Genomic DNA, 24,245 nt, shown 5'->3' with positions numbered 1-24,245 from the left:
TTGCAGCTCACTTCAGACGCCGGCCACTAGATATACGAGTTTCATAATGTTAGCACCTAAAATCTCACGTTTGTGGCCATGCTTTCAACCTGTGAAAAACAACACCAATTCTAAAATGCGAACATGTACCACGAATGCTTTATTCGCTCAAATCTACACCAAAACATTCTCGAGGCGATAGAAACAAAACAAATCATCACGACCAGAGCTATTATACACCAGCAAACAACGTCAACAGCAAATGTTATAAAAGCGACCTTTTTCTCAGCAGGGCTTTTAGCATTTTATTTTTACAGGAGTCGTCAACTGAGGTCGGTTACTGTGTTTGTTTTTCAAGCAGGCCTTCTCAACCAGTCATTCCTGTTGTCGACATTCAGCTCATACTTGGATGCACTGACATAAGTGCAAAACAGTTGTTGACCTCGAAGCTTATCCAGAAGCTCCTACAACACTTCTTGGTTCTTTTAAGGCAACAACGCATGAATAATTTAAAAAAGCTGCACTGGATTCGAACACTCAAGCACAGTTTTCAACCATATGTGCAAGTCCGTATAGGTTTTCGTAAATGTTTTCTTTCATTAAGGTTGAAACTATTACTCAATGTACTTCTCCGACATTGCGCCAGTATTACAACACAACAATCAGATTTTGATGCCAGAAATGTACGCTGCGAAAGCTTTTCCATGCTCCATTTCTGACAAGTAAAATCATTTTTGTCGTAGCTTCAGTGCTACTCACCTCCGATGTAGGCAATACATTTCACAGACTGACGGCGTAAACCTCGCTCGCACATCACCAAATTGTGTCAACATCTGTTTAAACAAATGCTGCCTTTCAGAACAGATAGCACTTGCCGGAGGTGTACAGCGGGAAGGTTTCAGCAGTAAGCAGCCATTGACAATACCACGCGCTGCTTACATAGCGAGGAATGCCAACGTTAGTTTTTTTATTATTTAAGTTTTGCATTAAGAATACAAATTGCAACCATCCCCTGCACTCCTGAGGCTTCCCTGAGTGACACAAAACATTTTGTCCGTGCGACAAAAAGAGTGGCGATCCGCGAGTTGTCAAAATCAATGTATAACATTTGTGTTTCGAACTCAGTTCACGTCGCTTCATAAGATTTGAAATGTGCTGCTGAACTCAAGTACATTCCATTCTCAGGAGCAAACATCTCGACCGCTGTTTCGGAGTTGTGCCTTGACCCAACAAAACCTAGTTAGAGACAAGCAGGATCTGCTCAGCACTCACTACAGGCATACTCTTCAGTGTATCATAAAGCGTAAGGTGTTGCTGTGCCTTCAAAACCAGCGAGAGGCTCTGGAGCAGTTATTTCAGGTCTTCAGTCTTCCAAGATGCGAGCTTGCGGGAACAAGTTCGCCGCAAGTATTTGCGATGAGATGCAGATAACGCAGTAAATGCCCTTGATTTCTTGCACACGAGACCCTGCAGGAATGCGTGGGCTTTGTCCTATTTTTACTAAAAAGAAAAGAAACCAAATTTGCCAGTGAACTTCGTGTTGGCACTGCATTATCGAGAATACCTTTGGAGTAGCGAGAAAATTGTCTCTGAATAAATTGGAAACAACTAACAGGAGTAGTTAGCAGCCACACATATCTAAAGACTTTTTGTTTTGCCGCATCTTGCCGCTTTCAACGCCCATTTGAGAAGCACAGCGTTCTTTCACCCCAGTATTCACAGCCAGTTTGAAAGGGAACTTACACAAATCTACAGTATGCCGACCGAAACAAGCCCCGTGGGGCGCCTTATTAGTGATTTGGTCCCGAAAGGTGTTTTCGTGAACGTGAAACCAGGCCGGCGAAACTATACATGAAGCATAACGTTTACCCTCAAAAATCGGCCGCGAAAGCAAAACCTGTGCTGCCCAAAGCCAACAAACACACTATCTTGAGTGGCGGCGAAACTGCCTGCTGTGCGGTACAGTGCGGGTGCTCACTCCCTTTCTCGCTACCTCCATGCTCCGAATTTTCCATGACGTCATCGTGGTGGGGAAGAGCTAGCCGAAACAAGGAATGTGGTCTCAGTTATCCTTCCTTCTTAGCACCATCCACCGGATGACATAGTCGCTGCGGGACATGGTACCGATCGAAGGTGTAGGCCCAGTGAAAGGCCGCTTTGAATTTGCCTTCTTCACACGGCGATCTGCCGATGCGGATCTCTCCCTCCTCCGCCAACTTCAGAGTCCCCCTGGTTCAAACAAAGGATCCGCTTCAACTGGGCATGCGGTGTTCATGCTGGCGACGGGCACCATCGACAGATGCTCACAAATGCATGCATACACCTGACATATGAAATTCCGAAATCGCAGCTAAAGACAGGATTATAGAAGCGTGCAGGACAAGCGCTTGTGCAGTTGAGTTCTATCGTCCTTTGTCTTTACCTCACTCTTAGAATTCAGCGGGCTATTCGAACAAGCCCAAAAGACAACTTTACGGACTTCATATTTCGCATGCTTAGTCAGCGTCGCCTGGACGAGCTTCGTACAGGCGTAGCCCACGTGCACTGGTTTTCAGCATACTTTCTTGGCAGGAGACGAATTTCCGTGCACTGCATAGACGGCGCCACACCTTGCGAACAAGGCGAATTCTCTGAAGAAAGAACACCCCAAAGTTCCGAATTGAATGTTTGGAAATATTTATTTGTATTGGTGTTTTTTTGAAGACGCTCAAACCGGGGTGAAAAAACAAAACAAAACAAGCGCTTTTGACAGCAGGGTTTCCTATTATTTGTCATTTTGAAGCACACTGTCGGGAGCTAAGTTGTGCACACCATGCGAGCTTCGAATAAACTGGAAAGGAGCTCGAGGTTTTCTGGGTTTTCGATGATAGTGGCATCGGCATATCGATGGAAGGGAACTGCGATAGGTGCGAAAAAAAAGCAGCCTTCTTTTCAATTCTGTTCCCATTAGGCGCTGTGATATAGTTTAGTCGCAGGTCGCGTAGTGTACACAACTTTTAATCCCGATTGCACGTCTTTACGAAGCTATTGTCGCTCCAGAGAAGTAAGACCAATAGGTGCTTTTACCTAGGAACTGCCCCCAATAGAAGATTAGCAGCAGCAGCACAGCTGATACGCTCTCTTCTTTCTACGAGAGCAGCATCATTTTGTCGTTAGTCCTAGTTAAATATGTGGCCATAGGTCGTAAACACGGAAAACATATGGACAAATCGACGTATCTAAATGGGGGTGCATGATATCCCGAACTAACCATATTTGTCCTACCTTGAAATACATCTTATGCTGCTTCGGGGGATTTATGCTCTATCAATAGAACAAAAATCATAATTTAGCGGAACATTCGAAGAACTTCATCAGATAGCGGTAGTGAAGTCTGTTTGTAGTAGCAAATGGTTTGCGGCTGTACTAAAACGACGAATTTGAGCACATTCATGCTCTCTCTGTAATCCTGTACAAAATTAACCTCACGAATCAACTGCGCAATAAAAGTTCATTTCAAGTCCCTTTCTTAAAACCATACCCCGTGTGAACAGTGTTCGATGTTCTCTGGTTCCACAGCTTCTAAACGCTCGTGCCAGTTGGCTAAAAGGCTAGCTACCTGTTGCATAGTCTCAGACATCGTGGGGATTGATAAATGCATTTGTGCGCATAGTTATCTTTGTAAGTTTCAAATACTCAGTCAGCTCATTGCTAGTGGTCCTCCTTATCTTTAGCGGTTCGAAAGCATAGCATGCACGACTGCAAAAAGGACTACGTTGAAAAAACCCGGAAGCCTACTCTCACTTCAGACTCAACAAGCAAGGTGGGCGACCTGCACTCGCACAGAGGTAGGCGCAGTGTCAAGGGAGGTTCGCGGGATGAACGCGGGCAACATGCAGTAACTAAAGCTGGCTACAGTAGTTCGCGCAGTAGAGAACATGTGTGATTCCAAATACGGCACAGTGCAATATACAGGCAGGTACGATGACATAAAAATAAACTGTGCACACCATAGCAATACTACTGCAAAAATGAACCGTTTGTTGTGCGTACTCGGTTGACGTAGGGCATTCACGCTTGAAAAGAAAACATGCATAAAGTTACGACATATATATTTATATATCTTTTTTTTTCTATGGGCAGAGCTGCGCCAGTTTCTTAAGCATGTGGCTTCACAATGCAAACAGATCGATCCAATTGGGTTAATGTGCACGAGGCACTTTTTATGATGACATTTAGAATGCAGATTAGTGAACTAGATAACATACTGTTCTTCTATAGCTTGCACGTTGCAAAAATGCATCTCAAAAGTATAAATTTTCCTCCGGTGCTCACGTTCAATTTATTTCTTTTGTATCGCTAGGAGCCAGTATGCAGCTTTCGGCTTATGAAATATCTGTTGAGAAAGAATGAAGAAAAAGCGAATTTCGTTTTCCAACTGAATGCACTAATAGAATTCGACCATGTCAATTTCAATACTTGGCACAGCATTGCCCTGGTCTTTGAAATGAAAACTGTACAATATAGCAAAAGCTAGCGAGAAACCAAATCAATCTACTCTATACGGAAGCTACAGGGGTGATCTCACGTGCTATGTTCCACCATTTTGTGGGGGGCAGATGCCAGAGACACACCTTGGAGGGTCTACCGGCTTCTGATTATTGAAAGCGTGTACTTTACGGTGCCGCCTATTGAGTTAGATGATGCTTCAAGAAACGCCATGCGCAGATGAATGATAGGAAGCTTAAGGGGAGGTGCATGCACGGTGCAGAGTGTCTAAGCTGCAGAACTGACCAAATGATGAACGTAAAATGAAAGTCACAAGTTGTTGCCGTCCGAGTCTCGATGTCCTGTTTACAGCACGCAGGCAAATCTAGGCCCCATTGTTGTGTTAGGATCCCTTTTAGCAGCAAGGAAACCTTTCTTAAAACATATTATTCTTTAAGACCACAGTAGATAGCCTTTAGTGGAGGCCAAAAATTTCGAACTTCGAGGATAGGATGTGAATCTGAATCAAATAATGAACACAAATCAAAACTAGGGTGTGTGAATACCACTTTTTGTTAACCGAAATGAATACGAATAGTGTACATAGGCTATCGAATCGGTTACAAAAAATGCAGGCTAATACCGAATCAAACACGGATCGAATGGTGAACCAATCGAATCAAATACGAATCGAGTATTTTTACGGGGACTCGTGCAAGGATGAAATATTTGCGCAATCAATAACAGCTTAAATCAGCTCAGGGTTTTCGGTGGCGCTGCTGTGCGGCTCTACAATTTATAGAATTACAGGTGCGGATGTTAAAAAAACGCAACCATGATTTCCACAGGGGGCTACGCAGCCACAACGTCTGAGCGGTAACCTGATGAACGTCAAGACACACGAATAAGAAAATTGCCACTTTCTAAGGATGACCACAAACGAAAAGTAGCGGTACATATCAGTCAATGAGAGGGGAGAGAGGTACGTATGCGCCTTCGCATTTGGAATCAGGCATCAAGGCACGGTGCTCTAAGCGTGCCAGAGCACTCCCTCGTTGCAGAATTTTGAAGGTCATGTATGAGCATGATTAACGCCGCCGCATAAAAATGAATCGCTTCGAGAAGCCGAACCGTCTGTCCCGCGCCATCTGCTCGCGGTGGAATGCTGATGGTCATCGGAGTGCTCACTCTTTTCGGAAGATTTGTCGAAGAGAACTACGGCGTCTGTAATTTGAACTTCGCGCCAATTATTAGATTTAGAAAACTTAAGAGAATATTCGATACTGTTCCAACAATCTTGTACAGGCAGGCCGGAATGAAACGCGAACACGCATATGTCATATATTCCTGCTTTGCAGAGAGATATTCCTTTGCAACCTATTTTCGATTATGCATTTCAGTAGGCCCTTTACCCAGACACATGAATCAGGCTAGTTGTACACTTCAGCTGAAAGTAGGCAGGTAAAATATTTTGTTTTCTTGACATGCTCTGTTCGCGTTTCATTCCTGTCTGACTGTACGTGCGCTATTTGATTCTTTCAGCGAATCGAATGGGAGGCGATGTGGTTCGGTATCCGTAATTTTCCAGTATTCGCACACCCTTAATCAAAAGCAAATATTTTCTGCAGATCAAAACTCGAAGGTTACTCGTCAGAAGCAATGTGCCTACACTTTTAAGCTTAATTTCTGCTTTCCTTATGTGTCAGTCGTGTTCCCATAGTTCTTTCACAATACCCTACGTTCTCTTAACGTGATAGCTGGTAAAATAATGTTTGCAAAACGAATAAGAGAATGTCCGGAAAATGCCACTGATAGACATATGTAGTGCGAGGCCGGTCTCGGATTCGCACACCTCTAGTTTTTTACGCATACCTGACACCAAACAGCGGATATTACAAAGTGTGTAGCGGCCACAAGCTGCGTCGATTGCTAATTATATTTCCATCGCAGTGCTCTACAGTGCCGGTAAAATGCCTGCAGACATGAGGCGACCATAGCAAAAAAAAAATGAGCATCACTTCACCAGTCAGGGGCGTAATGTATCGCGATTCTCACATGACGAAAGTGAATCTCTTTTTCACAAACAAATAACAACTAAGACAAGAAGTGTGTGCCTCCTACAATAGTGACAGAATGACCAGAAGCACAATCAAGCTTTCCATACATCCTCTCCTGACGTTCAGTGCTTCCTGTCACACACAAAAATGAGACTGCAGTGAAAATCAGTTTGTGAAGTTTTTCAGCCAAAGAGTAATTAGCTGCGGTGCATGACCGGTACAATAAGTTGGAAAAGTTCATTGCACAATACCACCGAAATTTCATCAGGTATAAATGATTCTTCTGCAAGCGTAGTTCAGAATTACCCTTGAGGTTCTGTAAACCAAAATTATGCACAAAGAATCATATACAATCTCGCTCTAGAAAAATTTTTAAAAAGATTCTTGGTTCAACAAAGACTGTCTCCATGAAATCTCTCGTGTAGGGCACAGTACCTATTACATTAAACAACGCAACGAGGTCATCTGTACATTACTCGAGGTGCTCTGGCCTCACTTTCCTGTCCGTTCACTTCCAAAAAGGCTTCAGTAGTCAGAGCCCACTGTAGTTCCAGTTGACGACACATCACTGTCGATCCAGCTAGTGTTGCTGACCAACTCTAGAACCCAAGAGAGATTATTCCGCTGCAGGTAATGACAACATACATTCAGTTACCTTTGAGCCTCAAAACACTGAGGCAAAATGCGGAAGGCACCCACGATGTGGCAGCAGCCATGGTTCGAGAAAAACACTTTAGTTCGCCGAGAGCACTATCAACGTTTGCACGCAGAGAGCCGCAGCGTTGGCACTGATCCCGTGAACCGAGATGCGTCAGTCGTTTCAAAAAGGAGGCATCGACTATATGGTGACACACTTAAAGCGTTGCGCAAGCCACAAAACTTGACAAATAAACGTTTTCGCTGCACATTCTACAAGCAGGTTGTTGCTACTCTGGAGCGAGAAATATGCGTCCCACGTGACCTTGTGCAAAATAAATTTTTACTACTACGCGTCGTGCGCTTCTAAGCGGCGTCAAAGAGCTAATCAGCTCTACCAACCAGTCGTTCCCAGCCCGTTAAACATTCCTCAGTCATCGCTGCATATAGCTGTTGCGACAACGAAGGCTCCTTTGAGCACCAGCAAGCCTTCACGTTTATTAAGCTCATTCTGTGCCGTGAGCGAATGCGAAGGAGCGCGCGGTAACCACCTGTTCGGTACAATCCTGTGTAAGGCAATTTGGGTGGTCCTCTGCGAACATATCTTAGCGCTCTTTTTACGGTGCTTCCATAAAGCAGGCGGTCATTATTAACACAAAGTCAAAGAAAGAAGTCAGGACGAATTCTAAACACAACTAATATCTTGATCACAATTTGTGTCAGCATCGTCCAGACATTGAATATCCAACATGCAAGGGGGTTCAAACAATTGTGCGGCCCAAATCTGAAACAATATTTTCAAATGGGACTCTTATCCTTTAAAGTTTTTGCAAGGCACCTGCAACGGCTACAGTTTTAGGAACTAGTTGGAGTTGCCTAACTAGATCTGAAATCCTGAGCTCTGGGCAAGCATGGTCTGGTCAGCAGTCGTCTAAACGTCGAGTCCGGCAACTCTGTGCCGACACCCGGGGCTAAAAACACCTATCGTGGCCGCCAATGGCAAAGAACGATTCGTAGCGACACTGTGAGAACGCAACACCTAGTGTCCAGCTGACAGCGCACAAGCTTAGCCGCCACAGAGAGCACACAACATGACTTGGGCAACGCTGCCAGTGCAGTCAGTGCCGCTGTTCTTCAGAAGGAATCCACCACTCTGTAGAGAGCCGTGTAACCGCAGCAGCGCGCCCGTAGCTGGTCGACCAGCACGCATGCCTCGGGAACGTAGTCCATCAGCGTGGGGCACTCGCAGAGGAGCACGTACGTGATGCCATGGTCCTGGGGACAGATCTTCTTGTGGAAGGTGATGCGGCGCAGGCCGAGGTGCGGAGGGAGCCGCCGGTAGATCTGGCGCGCCCCGGTCCACAGCAGCCAGGACCGGTCGAGCTTCTCGCGGTCTTCGCCGGGGAAGACGCGGAAGGCGGACAGGATGTAGCCGGTCTTGCTGGACTTCGGCTTCCGCGGCACCACGTCCACGGGGGGCCGGGCGATGGTGGCCACTTCGTCGTAGACGGCTGTGGCGGCACGTTGCGTGGCAGAAGACATGCGGTGAAAGAAGAACATTGGAATAAAAAATTTCATGTGTTAAGAATCATTTACGCTCCATTAGCCATAGTTGGCAGCAGCACCGCACAAACTCTAGAAGAAACTAAAAGGTGGCAGCATGAACCGCAGTCGAGGTATCTTGTAAGTTTGACGACCGCGTCGCGAATATGACAGTGTGAAGAACACATTTATGTGCCGATAGTTTTTAGTTGCATGGCCATCAAATCCATCCAATGTGGTAATTACGTATGCTTCATGGTTCACGCCTTGCTTCCAAGATTTTAGCTTGTTTTTCACACAGTTACGAAAACAGAAGCTTCCGTATTTCCTACACTATGTTTGTGTTGTATTTGTTCTGAAATTTACTTTTTTGACATTTATCCGTTTCTAGGAACAACAAACAACTAAGCCAAGGTGGCGATCAGGTACGACTTTTTTGGTAGTGTACATTTTGCGAGTGCCAGAAGAGGAGGAAACCTCAAGCACGAAACTGGAATTGACTGCACAAGGGCTTGCGTGCCTTAATTGCTTTTATACTCGCCACAGAGCGCCTACGCGCATCAAGTTGAATTCACGCTGTTAAAAGACAGGTTGCACGGCGTCTAATAGCGCTAGATCAACACTGCTTACGGCAGATTTCGCGGAGAGCTACTGTGGCAGCATATACCGCGTCTCTGAGTCCACATGCGCCTCGCGGAAACCACACATTTCGAAGGCGTCGTGTCAGCATTGATTGGCCAGATGGAACCCGAGACCTCCCTCCGCGTCCAAGTATTAGTGCTACCTCGGCATTTCGTTAAACACCTGAGGCTTATATTCCACAAACGCCTCCTTGGTTAGGATTAATTTCGACCTTCTGGTGGTGTTTAAAGTGCACCGAAATGACATGATAAAATGGAGCGTTTCCTTTTTATGCGTAGCACAATACGGCCGCCGTCTTTGGAATCCGATACCGCTGCCCTTGGCACCGCAGGCGATTCCAGTATCCACTCATCCGCCGCGCAGAGTAGCACTGCGCTTATGACGGTTGACGCATCCCTGTTAGGACGGCGCTGCGCCGACAAAAGCAGAACAGTAACAGAGAGATGGAGTTCGTAAAGAGGTGTTTACTTGTTCGTGCGCCAAGATTGTCGGATTATGAAAGCATTTTAGAGAATAATCCCTGGAGCCCAGTATTGCAGTCAAATGCCCTTATTTATTGAAAAAGGGAGGACGGGATACTACACTGGAAAAGACCGGTTCTTTTCTGCTTCACGGCAAGCGTTAGTTTTACATTCGCATAGTAAACGGCAATCGCACTTTGAAAAGGGGATTCTAGCTTGCTGTTACTGTTACGCCATGGTGTTGCTACTTCCCCCTAAACTTCGATTTGATTGTGAACGCAGTCTTTGCAGGCCGTGAGCTAGCACTGGACGAAACCAACCGCCCTATACTCTACTAACGCTATGTCTGTCTGACGAAGGGCAGTGCAAAAACTTCAACTTGAGCGGCTGCTGCAGTCTCGCAGCAAATAAAAATTTAGTAGCGCCGCGATCTCAGTATTTCATGGTTCAAAGAATCATTTTACCGGCACTAAAATGAAATTTTCGCATAACTTGCTGAAGCACTGGAAGATTGGTGCACGGAAAGATTGGTGGATGTTCAAGAATTCGTGCGTGAAAACGAAGACTACAATAGAGCTTTGAGTTTTATGCTCTAGAGGGCTTTGCTCTAGAGGGCTTTGCTTCGCCCCTGAAGAGTTTCAAAGCCTTTGTGAACTCATAGCATTTTATTGGATCGCAGAATTGATTATGCTTTATATATAAGGAGTAGTCCCAACGCATGCTTCACTCGCTGTGGGCACGTCCGCGGTTCGAAAACCGCGAGGGAGCAACGTTGTTTTCGGCTAAAGATGACTGCTCTTACTTCCATTTCCACTCCGGTGCGCACAGCCAGTCCATTTTCTTTTGTTCAGAATATGGCTCGCTCCAGAGGACTGCTCCCAGAGGAAACAAGCGAAATCCGAGCGCCCGATATAAGAATCGCCAAACACAGGCCTCGTTCCAACTCGGCTGCGTTGAATGCAAAGGTTCGAAAAGAGCTTGGGCGTCGATATTTGCGTTGCAAATGTGTGCGAACGTCGGAAAGACTAGGCTGGTTCGTTTCATCCCTTGAATTCTAGATTGGCAATTCTTTAGCATCGCTTCTTGTCAACGCACGAAAAAAGCGTTTGTATAGTTTGTTCCATCCGCTTTCATTCTTTTCGCTTAGCTGAGTGCGCTCCCACATCTGTGTATCCGATATCCCTTTGTTCTGAACAGGTCATGTTATGGACAAAATTTATTCACTATCCTTATTTTCGACAACGTCCCTATGACTTAAACCATACGTTCAAGGCAGTGTACAGTACCAACTATTTTTTATGTTCTGGTGGCTGTCGTTTCTATGCTTGATTTATATATATTATGGATTTTTAGGCGGCTTGTAATGGAAACGTAAGCATCTATATTTTGGGCGTCTACGACAAAGCTTGAAAAAGTGGGTCGTTTTTATTCCCTTCCCTGTAGAATTGTTGCGCTCTCCTCTCTATCCAAAACCCCCATGTGCTTTGCTTACGAAAGGCGACGAAAAGTAGGTTAAACGATGTTGTTTATTATATATCTCTACGCTCTTGGTGCTAATTCAGAAATAATTTAAACAGCTTTTCTTCATATAACCCGAGAAAAAATATGCCTGCAGGTAATTTCTTTCCGGCAAGAAAATCTCAAAACACCACATATCATGAATTTCTGAGTGCCGTCATTTAGTTCCTGCGAACCTAAGTTGCTACTTAGAACACCCTCTACCGTAGTTAGTTATTTGTTATAGGGTGCTTGGCAACACTGAATTTATTGATAGGAAGTGTGCAGATTAAATAGCAAAGAACGCATGAAAAACACATCAAAAAGGGCAAACTCGCTTGAAAAAGTAATTCAGAGGAATGAACACTCAAAAGGAAGAGAAGCAAAAATTCGAAATTGCGATTAGGTCTCTGCTGAATCCAGGTAAGTAATCTCATTCGTAGTCAATGCCGTTTATGCGTCGCTTACGCAGCCGTCTCCTGTTTTTATGATGTAAAAACCTTCTATTATCTCCTTTTTGCACTGGCCCCGCGCATTCTCAAGCACCATGGTTTTATCAAAGAGGAATGAACATTTGCATATTGCATAATGCTTACGCAAGTTTCCAGTTGCATTAGGGCTTAAAGAATTCCTTTGTTCAAAAGGCGGATATTAAAACAGCGGCCTGTCTGAGCAATATAGAATTTTTTGCAGGGAAGAAGGGTCCTGTGGACTGTCTGTGGTCTACACGGTACGAACCTGGACTTGTGATTTAAGTGACACTGGTGTACACTTTTACGAACACCTGCCTCATTATGAACTAAGGCGCAAACACTCGACAGTTTTAGGGGCGCAGAAATGGCCGTTCTCACACCATATATTTTTGCGACATTTTGCAACCCGTGTGTTAAACGATGTACATGAGGCAGGATTGCGGGCTTTTTAGATCCGGTCAGGTGCACTTTTCTAACGTCAATTCCTTTTTGTACAAGCTTGACAACTCTTCTCTATTCACTGACACAGGATAACCTGCATTGAACTGAGTATTCACTTACTCAAGGAAACGATTTGAGAATGGCCGATCGTAGATAGGAAGAGACTGCTGCATCCGTTACAATTTTTGAATATCCAGAATAGAAATGAAGCATAGGCTGACTGGACCTAGAGTGGTAACGTCAGCAAATATGTTTGCTGCAAAAATGGCTGGTTAAAGAGAGGAACCGTAGGGAGTCTTCAGCAGACAATTCAAAAGTGAAATTGCCTTCAAAACATCACGAACAAACTAATTGAAATGATCAGAAGGTACGAGCACTAGTCATCAACATAACAGGAAATTTTCAAAGGTAGACCTTTGAAAGCTAGAAAGTGCACCAGTGTCACGTAAATCACAAACCCTGGTTCGGATCGTGTAGAACGCAGTTAGTCTACAGGATTCCTCTTACCTGCAAAGAGTTCTTCATTTGTCAGGCCGGTCTTTATTTGAATATCCGTAACTTCGAACATAAGAATTCTTTAAGCCCTAATGCAACCGAAAACTTGCCTTAGCATTGCGCGAAGTGATGCAAATGCCAATCGATCTTTGATGAAACCGTAGTGCTTAAGAGAGCGTGGGACCAGCGCACGACGGAGATAATAGCAGCTTTCTACAGCGTAAGATGTGGAGACGACTGGGTAAGCGACGCATCAATTCGATTGACTATGAATGAGATTAGTTACCTGCATTCAGCAGTGACATAATCGCGTTTTCAACTTTTGCTTCCCATGTTTTGAGTGCTCATTTCTCTAACTTGCTTTTTCAATCGCGTTTGTCATCACGTTTCTCTCATGTGTTTTTCACGTGTTCTTTGCTATTTAATCTGTACACTTCGTATGAATATATTCAGTTGTGAGACAGCGCTTTTCTGTGTTCTCTTGTTTCCATCCCCTTCTTTTTTCGTACTGGTTTTTTCCAAGCATATAACCTCCACCTACTGAATATAGAATAAACTGCGCTACGGATAGGGTGCAGAACAGATGCAGACAGGGCAAGTAGAGGACAAAATACGCCCGCCCTTTTCGCATCTATTCTGTGTCCTGTCCATCGCGCAATTTATGTTTTATATTTATGCCGTACAAACCAGTCCCGCACAGTGCTGTCGACGACGTCTTAAAGACAACACCGCTACGTAAGGCTGAACGACGACGCCTTGCGTCTAATCGACTCAAGACCCTGTGACATCTTTTTCGCGTAGGGCCGAAGAAGACTTGCGACTAGACGAACTCGTGGGATGGCTTACTGCGGTCAGAATTCCACAGGTCCCGACCACTGCCACCTATCTCGCCTAGTAGACTTCAAGGCACTACACCGCGGGACCACCCTTTTATTGCTTAGCGCACAGTGCACTGCATAGTGCACTGCATAGTGAATTATTGGGCATTCAAGTGACCCTTTTATTGCTTGCTATGAGTTGCTTTTCCATAGATCAGCTGCGCCCGAGATTTCGATGATAATGCGATTTCGGCTACGCAAGAATTTCTTGTCTCTACGAAGTCGCCTCACGGCGAAAAGTTCGCCTAGCGGTTGTTTTCATACCAAGTTCACGCCTTTCTTTGACAATGCGATAGACTTGGAGTAACTTAACGGCGTTGCCGCGATGCTTCAACACAGCAAGTGCTTAGGAAAGAAGCAACAAAGTTTGTTTGAAGTGTTTACCGTGAAATGTGTATACAGCACTCAATTTATGTAGCGTAAAGCATATTCGACTTGCACGCTCCAGATCGCTGCAGTTTCTCGCCCACGTTAGTGCTGCTGGCGGAGAAATCTCACAACATGGGTCCTGGCGTCGCCAGCAAATATGGTGAACTGGCGTGAGTCCTGAACAAGGCTCGTGTAACAGCCACCGCTAAGGGTGCATTGCAACACCTGTTACTAATCCGGCCCCTTCAGTAGCTTTTGCGATGATGCTGGACTTCAGAGCTGCTGCCGATTAGACCGCTTTGAAAAAGTTTTATGGTTTATGGGGTTTAACATCCCAAAGCGACTCAGGTTATGAGGGACGCCGTAGTGAAGGGCTCCGGAAATTTTGACCACCTGGGGTTCTTTAACGTGCACTGACATCGCACAGTACACGGGCCTCTAAAATTTCGCCTGAATCGAAATTCGACCGCCGCGGCCGGGATCGAACCCGCGTATTTCGGGTCAGCAACTGAGCACCATAACCACTGAGCCACCCCGGCGGGGCTTTGAAAGAGTACTCGAATTTGTGGATTAGCATGGACGCATCACGCGAGGTTCGTCCTTATTTGTGGACATCCTGGCACAATCTGTGCGATGCAGAATCTGTACCTCGTACTAATGTGCATTGAGCCTTTGTATACTATGTCGAAATTCCCATAGTTGTTTAGTTTTGTTTGCAATCACCTATCTTACGTGACATCGAAGATCCCAGTCCCCTTTCTGTTTAGTAGAAGACCGGATGCGTTTGCACGGCCCGGAGAAAACTACTCTTGTGTTAGTCTCTCTTACAAACGCGGACCAATAAGCATAGAAAAAGCAAGGCTTATGCTGGGATGGCGGTTATCAAGAAGAGCAAAAATGTTTAGTTAAATGGCACAATTTTATTTTTTTTTTTCGCTGTTGTACTGCCGCTGAGCATCGTAATTAAGCCCTGTCGCGGCAGCAAAAATTGAATTTCGAAATGGCAAGTTGCTGATGAGACGATAATCGAAGAAGAATTCTATTTAGGACAGGAAAATCATTTTATTAACGACACATAAGATGATAACACTGTAATGCTTGACGGACCCTATTTTATTCACGAAATGAGCATCGGCTTATATTAGTAGCTGCAATAAAGGCAGCCACTAATATTTATTGAAGCTGTACGCAGCGATGTATGTGGGAAACGAGGAAGATGGCTACAATTACTGGCAGCCGCTCCCTATTAGCCCCAGAAGAAATAAGCTTTCTCTTTATTAGCTCTCAAGGGGAAGCTACCGTCCATTACAAGATTGGTCGCCGGACCTTCGTGCTTTTAGTGTGGCATCCATTATCGCCTGAAGACAGCGTCCTCTGCCAGCCAATAAGCAGGAGAGAAGAGAAAACAATGAAAAGTTGCCCGTCCGCCTTGGACTGCTCCCGCGGGCAATCCCGCTTTCTTGTTTATTGCTGGCGCAATCGAATCTGAGGCTGAGAAATAGTTCCCGTAACTTTCTTTGCTCAGAAATTTTCCGCACGTAAGATGAACATTTTTATTTGGACCATGCTCTTGTTCTTGTGCCCATATTTTTAGGTTACAACTGGAGCAGGAGGAAATTATTTCTATAAACTGTTCACATTTGTGCTTACCTTGCATATAAAAAGTTGTGCTTCTGCGATATAAATTTCATGTCTATCTAGCCGTGAGTAATCGCATTTTTTGCAACTCAGTACGTGGGTGTTTTTTTATTGCCCACTAAAAACATGATATCCTCTTTTATCCTTCGGTGCAGAATCGTTATGAAAAAAGAACAGAACCAATCTATTTTTTAAGATGGCAAAAAATCCACAATTGCACGCATTTCTTTCTGTTTCATCTGCGCATTCAGCGATAAAAATATCGCTCTTCTTGTCATGTTTATGCTCACAGGTTTTACTTTCTTAGCTGCCTTATTGACACTGTTTTACATCCTTTGTTAAAACTTTAGGGCTCGAGGGGGGTGCAGGCGGTTCTTCTAAGCTTTGTGGAAGGAATCTTGTAGCATCCGTGAAAGTCTTAAGCCTTGAAGAGGGAGAATTGAGTTCATCTGACCTTCTATACTTTTGAAACACGGGAGAAGTATAACGAACCACACGCCGTGGCCCCAGCAACAAACCCTCTGGGCACTACACTTTTTGCAGCGGGTGTGGATCATCGCTGATAATGGAATTAATTGCCGTCTAGGAATAATACGAGGTACTGTGCGCATCATCATACACAGAAACCGCTGTAACAACGAGTGCTTAGGGATTTATCTTAGTAACAGTGAAATTAACCCATGCACCAGAAATTATTTCGACTGACCATCTTCATCCGCGTTGTCTTATGCTCGTGCCACTCCTTGTATGTGGCGGATAACAACATACGCTGTGACTATGGCAACCTCACACAGCCGCGAGGCAGGTACGAAATATATTGGGTATTACATTTATGGCGATAGGAAGTGCCCTCAGTTGAGCGTAACAGAAGGTAACAAATAAGCGCAGAAAATTTTGCGGCTACGAAAGGACGGCGCATCGAAATGTAGCCCAGCATTAGTCATGCGCCTGCATTAGCTTCGTGATCTATTGACCTCTATTCTTCTTTTGCGTCTCGACACGAAATTGCTACTCGACCCGACGAGATGTCGCGAAACTAACTTTTTCTATGCCTCGAGCACACACATGCAAAAGCTTGAGCAACCTGTGGTTATAACAACGTGAAATATATGCGATTATTTTATTTTAGAGCTCAGCTCCTAGGCGCACGCTCCTTTGTTCCGCGTCTTGTCGTAGTCGGTGTCAACGTCGCCGGCGTAACACGGCACCTGACAGGTGGCGTGCTATGGCGTGTGACACGTGGCGTGTTGACAGGTAGCAGCAGAGCGAAACGCCACCTGCCACGGCAAGAGAGGAGGAATGGACAGCCGGAAGGTGGCTGCCACGCCACATGTAAGTCGTGAAGAGCTCCGCTGAAATTCCAGATTACCGACTTTTGTAATCAACTGTGAATTTTTTCCGGAATAGGAGCTTAGCTCACTCCTTCTAATGTATATTCGCACTTGTCGTGTCGACATATTTTCTAGTTGGTAAGTAACAACTTGGCCGAGACAGCACTATTGTAACGTGGCGGCCAGCCGAAGAATGAGACGTGGTGAACGATGGCTATGAGATGATTTAATGGCCGCTGGCCTAGCGCGGGCGCTCCGTCCCGCGCCACTGCCAGCTTCGTCTTCGTCACACTACCCGGGGCCTCCGAGCGATCGTCCCGATCGGTGACGAACAGACGGCGAAATGGCGATGGTCTTGAGTGAAGGATCGAACAATATGTAGAAGATGGTGCAGTGCTGGCCGCCACGATGAGAAAGATGAGAGAATGAGTCCCGGTCCACGAAGCATCCGGGCCGGAGGGTGCCAGGAGCTGACGGCCGAGGTGCGTGGACGCACCGGACGGCAGGGGCAGGGGGGCGGTGTCTTCACGTGTGGGTCTTGGGTCTCGGGTCGGTCGGGTCTCGGGTCGGTGGGGTATTGTGTCATCGTGTCTTGTGGTCCGGGCGGGGGACGGTGCTGGGGTGAGCGGCGAGGTCGGGTCAGGTCCGGCGGGCTGGGGCACGGCCGGGCGGCGCGGACCAGGCACTCACGGCCGACGTCCACGGCAGGCGCAGGACACCGAAGCTGCGGGACCAGGATGGCGATGAAAGGACCCCAGCACCTCCACCAAATGTAACGTGGCGGCCAGCCGAAGAATGAGACGTGGTGAACGATGGCTATGAGATGATTTAATGGCCGCTGGCCTAGCGCGGGCGCTCCGTCCCGCGCCACTGCCAGCTTCGTCTTCGTCCCACTATGAGCGTTGCAAGGGATTCGACAGCGGATAACTCCATCCGCTCCCTGAGTTTCCTGTGGATGACAGGCCTAATAAACTGTACCTGTGTGATGTATCCGCTCTCCCTCCGGCCCGGCGTCCTGGTGGCTCTCCATCTGCATGATTAGCCGCACTGGATCGCACCGAGCAGCGTCGCACACCAGGTACGTCACGAAGGGGAACTGACCTGGGTGAAAGAGAAGACGGCGCTGAAGTGTAAATGCGCTCCTCTCAACAATGATGCTCACCACAGAGAAGCTGCGAGACCTGTCCAGCAGCTGCTTCACAGCACACGTAGCGTGTACCAGAGGCAAATCATTTAAAAAACTTTAAAGAAGTTCGAGTTTGGAGAAATCATGGCTATGAATAAAGAAATCAATTTGCGGCTTGATTTTCAGTTCAGTTATACATTTCTAGAATACTTATTTGTACTGAATGGAATATTAGAGACGTTTCACAGTCCCGATTCAGGAATGGTGCTTTTAATCTGCAGCTTAACATCTACGCAGAAAAATTAAAAATGTTTTGAAATCCGGGCTCCTTGCAACAGGTATTTCAACAAGGGATGCGACATGGTTTTCTATGGTGGCTGCGGGCAGTGATGCATCGTAGAACACTACGGCACGGGCGAAGCCACCAGGTCTGTCCATATCGGTCAGTTTGCAGCCACCTCAGTTTACAGGGCTCATGCATCGGGTAGGCATTGCCCCGTCTTCCTTCTTGTCTACCGCAAAGTGACTAGCGCAAAGACCCATTAAATTGTGAGCACATTTCAGACATCACTTCTCCCTGGACACGTGACAAACGCCGTTCACTTAACCGGACGTCATAGATTGTGGGGACTGAGTTGGTTCGGGAGCATCGGGATTTCCCATGCTCAACATTCACCGATAAAAATTTTGAATTGTAAAAAACTATAAGCTACTGATATGAAAATATTTAAGATATGATTCATTTTTCCGATGTGTAGCAAAATATTCCTTTTGTAGTGTGTGCATCACTGGCATTGAGCAGTTAAGGCTGCCACAGAAAACCAATAGAGAACGCTTTTTACTATAGCGAAATAGTTAATAGAAAAAATGCAAGCCTGCTGACGGCAGATCTGCGGTTATATTAATTGTTATAGTGAAATATTACAAGTGTAGTGGGGTGACACGCAGAGTCCATATGGACGGCCACAGTCCTTGTTCTAGCGGTGCTGCTCAGCAGGCCAGCCTTCGGAAGCGCTAAACCCGAACTTCGTCTGCGTCGGCTTCCTTCTTCCTCTTCTTCGTCGGCGCTAGCTGCTGGGGCATCAAACCCCAACTCTCTTGCTTACACAAGACATGAAAAAAAATGAGTTCATAAACTCTTTCTCGTCCAAAAAATACTTTTGCCGAGAATTGCTGGGGATGTATTAGTTGATGTAGGAGCCTCCTTGTACGTTATAAACCAAACCAGACGGACTTCAACCCAAAGAAGTTGAGCACTCAACTGTTCCTCTCGACGTTCATGAGGAGGAGTCCCTCGAGCACGGAGCGGGAGGCGGACGACTGCTCGAGCCAGGCGAACGCCTGCCGCTGTCTTCCCAGCTGCATGGCGATCCAGTCGCGGGGCATGGGCGACAGCTCCGTGGTGGGCGACGGCAGGTCGTGGCACGTGAAGCCCGCGTTCTCGCAGAAGTCCACCACGATGCGGTGCGTCGACTCGGCCACCTCGACCGACACCGAACCGCCGGACGAGGACAGCCGAGGGGAGGTCGCCCCGCCGCTGCCGCCGCCGCCGCCACCCGCCGACCCGCCGCCGCCGAACACGCCGCTGTCGCACACCTCCTGGTGGGGTAGAGAAGGGAATATTTCAAACTGGCTGCTAAAAACGTTCTCAAAGAATAGGTGAACAATGCGACACTGGTGATGATTATGATTAATTTTGATGGCGCAAGGGCACCTCTTGCCAAAGGGCGCCATGGCAAAATGCAGTTTTCATTGCACAAGGTGGGGTCAAAGACCCATCTACCAAGCATTTCTCCCTAAAGAAGCTGAGCACCACGCAGAGGAAAGTTTGCACCCATTGTATTACCGGTGGGTACCCGACGGCACTGGGGACCAAACCTCGATCCTCCAGCGCATGCGAGCCAGATGCTCAAACCACTAGGACACCGTTGCGGTTTCTTTCTTTGCTGCCTGGCTTTGACATATGACATCTAACAAAACAAACAATCAACAAAACATCCACCGCTGCGGTTAATAGCAACGCGACATTGCTTAAGCCATTTTATATTAACTGTGTAATGCACAGGTACAGGAGAAGTGGAAGGAGAAGTGGACGCTACTAATTCCCCAGGCTGCCCCACGTGGTGCATGGGTTTTAATATTAAAAAATAGTGTGTTGAGATCATCCGTGAAGTTAGAAAGAAAGAGAATGACCCAGTGGCTGCAGAACAGAACGTTGCCAGCGGTTAGGCTTAGCAGCGCTGTATGGGTGCCCCCCCCCCCCCCCCCCCCCGTTTTCCTGGTAATGTTTGCAGTATTTCCTCACTAAGGATAACTTCATTGCAGAAATGTAGAAAAAAGTGTGTTTTATTTTTAGGAAAGAGATACTTACAGTGGATGTACACATAACAAATTATTCGTGGTTCCTGAATTTCTAGGGAAAACGAAGCGGCACGCCAATACGATTGCTGAGAAAAGAAAAAGAAAAAAATTGGCTATTATGCCGTTAAAGTTAGGCTCTGAATAATCTCTACTTCAGCAGGTCTTCTGTATATGTGGTAATAAACGCCTTGGCCTTGCTTTCGGAAATACTTACGTCCCATGTATTTTGGGGGATATGTATGACCCGTTTTCACAGCAACTAATCCACTTAGTTTTATGGGGTTTATTTTATTTCATTGCTGCTTATGTCGTCATGCCACTGAAGTAGGATTATTATTTTCCATAAGTTAGGAACACTTTTGTAACTTTTTTTCCGAACGCATTATTTTTTTCACAACAAAAATTTTTCTGAAAACTGGAACAATAAGTGTATCGGAGTAATCCTAGTTCAGTACCTTGGCGCTGCTGTTTAGTTCATGCTTGAAAAGAAAATAGCGTTCTGCCTTCGCTGCGTTTTTTAAAAAGGGGCAAATGTAACCAAAAAAGTCATTTCGAGATATTGAGGTTCAATGAAAAAACATTTTTATTTCATTTTTTATGCCTTACAGCATGCACTAAAGGATTTATTTAATAACCACTAGCCACGTAGACTTCACTATAGTCAGCTTGTCGCTTCTTTGCTTGTCGTTTTGCTTGCCTGACTTGTTTTTTCATCCGTTCCACATCTCTCTTGGCAAAGTACGCTCGCCGGAGGTCCATCTCACCTAACCACACCACAGTGCTGGGCCCCGGCGATATCCCAAACGCCTCCAGGACGTTAACTCTGGCTATGCAGCCTTCGATGAATATTCGAACAGCGTCTAAGGTTGCAATTCTGAGCGTCTCCTTTCCAAGGAACACATTTTTCGGTTCGCGCTCACACACCTCATGGTTGAAAGATTCGTTGACATTTTGGATCTTCCCGAGCAGCCATTCTTTAGCAGCTCTGTCTGACCTAGTTGTTGGAAAATTGGCTTCATGGCATGGGGGCTGCACCAGGTAAATATGCCTTGTGCACAAATGGTTCCTTTGTCAACTGCGCCTTTTGTAGGCACACCAAGTGGCGGTATCTTTCGGTTTGAACTCATGATTTATGTCTTTACTGGTAAACAAGATATGAAAGTTTGTTGACCAAACAGCTTTTAGTGTAAAGAGGAAGACGCTTAGCAGACGGAGCAACAGAACCGATGCGCGGGGCGAGGCGAGAAGACGACGATCGGCAGCTGAGGCAGCAGAACCGACGCGCGGCGCGTGGTGGGAGCATCAACTGTTCTGCGACCGGACCTGTCCTTGCCCGCTCTAACCGGCCTTCACAATCAGTCATCTCTTGCCAATAAAGGCCGTTACATCTTGGTGGATGTTGCGGAATCCCGTCCTGGAGCTACGTAACCGGACTATCACTACCCCTATGCCTGCCAACGCCAACCAGCCAGCCAGCTCCTCACCGGCACCCGTCGCTTGCCATGGTGCGCTCCGCCAGCGCGACCCTGCCGTCTTCAGCGGCATGGACGATCACGACGTGGAAGACTGGTTGTCCTCTTACGACAGGGTGATTATCTCTCTGATGGCCGCAAGTGGCTCCTAGTGATCCCTGGACATTTACGCTCAGAAATATGCGCAGCCTTTCATAGCGACCCGCAAGCTGGTCACGGCGGTGCTTTCAAGACCTACAACCGGCTTCGCCTCCGCTATTACTGGCGCGGCATGTATAACTACGTTCGAAAATTCGTCCGGTCCTGCCCCGATTGCCAGCGCCGCAAGCCGGGTCATCACCATTCGACCGGCGCTATGCAGCCTTTGCCTTGCCCATCCAGGCCATTTGAAAGAGTTGGCATTGACCTGTATGGCCCACTTCCCTACACTGCTGCAGGAAACCGCTGGGTCATCGTCGCTGTAGACCACCTGACCCGGTACGCCGAAACAGCTGCCCTCCCAGCTGCTACGGCGCGGGATGTTGCAGCCTTCCTTTTGCACCATTTCATCCTTCGGCACGGAGCCCCGCGTGAACTGTTGAGCGACCGTGGGCGGGTGTTTCTGTCAGACGTCGTTTCATCTCTTCTGCAGCAATGCAACATTACTCGCCGCACCACTACTGCCTATCATCCCCAGACGAACGGCTTGACAGAACGTTTCAATCGAACATTAGGTGACATGTTGTCAATGTACGTGGCGGCAGACCATTCTAACTGGGACGTCATCCTCCCCTTCGTCATATATGCCTACAACACCGCTACGCAGAGCACTACTGGTTTCTCACCATTCTTCCTTCTATACGGCCGTGAACCATCCTCGCCGCTCGACACTATTCTTCCGTACCATCCTGATTCGTCGGAAACCACAACCGTATCTGAAGCCTCCCGACACGCTGAAGAGTGCCGCCAGCTCGCCCGGTCATTCACGTCCGACGACCAAGGGCGCCAAAAATACCGCTTCGACCACTCCCATGGCACAGACACTTTTCAGCCGCAATCTCTTGTTTGGCTCCGTGTGCCTTCTGCTGCACCAGGTCTCTCTACCAAATTGCTGCCCAACTACCACGGACCCTACCGTGTCCTTGAGCGCAGTTCTCCCGTCAATTACGTCGTTGAGCCCGTGACGCCATCATCCGATCTCCGATGACGTGGGCGTGAGACCGTCCACATTTCGCGTTTGAAGCCATACTACGACCCCTGCGTCCTGTTGACCCCCTAAATCGCCAGGATGGCTCTTTTTCCCCCGGGGCCAAATGTAAAGAGGAAGACGCTTAGCAGACGGAGCAACAGAACCGATGCGCGGGGCGAGGCGAGAAGACGACGATCGGCAGCTGAGGCAGCAGAACCGACGCGCGGCGCGTGGTGGGAGCATCAACTGTTCTGCGACCGGACCTGTCCTTGCCCGCTCTAACCGGCCTTCACAATCAGTCATCTCTTGCCAATAAAGGACGTTACATTAGCATTATTTTCAGGTCTCCATCATTTCTTCTTCTAATTAGACATGCTAGGTTGATATCTTGTCAATGAAAGAGTGAGTCACACGGGTCTCACACGTGTGAAGAACAGTGCATTTTTGTTGCCTGATTGCTTTTTAAGATACGCTAAGCTTCGAGCAAAGTGTAGTTGTTTTCTGGATAAGCTTTGTTTGGAGTGTAGACGTGATTAACATCCAGTTTGTACCAGGTCCAAAAAATGTATCCCTGCCGCTCGCTAGATGCTTCAGAAAACTTGGTTGTTTTGGCTCACTGAAAACGCTAGAAGGGTCTGGGGCACTGCTTATGGTTTAGGGAGGGCTATTAAAAAAATAGGGCAGAAAACCAAGAATAGATTTTTTTTAATTTCGGCTTCCCTGTTTAAGAGAAAACCGTTTCTGCATTTATTTTAGCAATTGTTAGCAGGGACTGAACTGGAATTAACATTTGTTAACTTTATGAAGCATTGCATCGCTGGTTACATGTCGGAAATTACAGGTCTAAGCTTTCTTTAACCTTGTAGACTGCATAAGTGAACAGGCGATTATAAATCGAGCGGCGCGTATGGGTGAGCAGCATATTCTCCCTATTATTTTTAATAGACCACTAATAACATCTTTGAGTAGAGAAAGCAAACGCCTCAAGGGTGAATATTTTGTGTGAGAAAGCAGTCCTTAAGAACGGAGGGCGGCCGCAGAAAGCGGTTCAATATTCCAATAAAAGGACCTGCATTTACTTTGATAACCAGAGGCTGGCATTTCCGAGACTACTTACACTGACCTTTTACCATGTCTTTCTCCTATACGAGGAAGAAAGACTACCCAGGTGAAAGCCTAAAATATATGGCAGGAAATAGTACAAAGCGGTAG

At 46.6% G+C, this 24,245-nt stretch overlaps 1 protein-coding gene across 2 annotated transcripts in view; it reads right to left on the bottom strand.

The window, feature by feature from the left end:
- Positions 1-116: 116 nt before the first annotated feature.
- Positions 117-24,245, bottom strand: part of LOC149328391 (uncharacterized) — a 223,805-nt gene continuing 199,676 nt past the window's right edge. For both annotated transcript variants that reach the window (XM_089561824.1, XM_089561825.1), the window contains exons 7-9: positions 19,295-19,631; positions 17,885-18,007; positions 117-8,650 (exon numbers count right to left, since the gene is read on the bottom strand). In XM_089561824.1, coding sequence (XP_089417950.1) covers positions 8,274-8,650; positions 17,885-18,007; positions 19,295-19,631 — 837 coding nt within the window. In that variant the 3' untranslated portion in view covers positions 117-8,273. The remainder of the gene's footprint in view (positions 8,651-17,884; positions 18,008-19,294; positions 19,632-24,245) is intronic.

Source organism: Amblyomma mixtum, chromosome 9 (genome assembly GCF_055824585.1).
Source record: "Amblyomma mixtum isolate Tamu chromosome 9, ASM5582458v1, whole genome shotgun sequence".
NCBI lineage: Eukaryota > Metazoa > Arthropoda > Arachnida > Ixodida > Ixodidae > Amblyomma > Amblyomma mixtum.
This window is presented reverse-complemented; position numbering and strand designations above follow the sequence as displayed.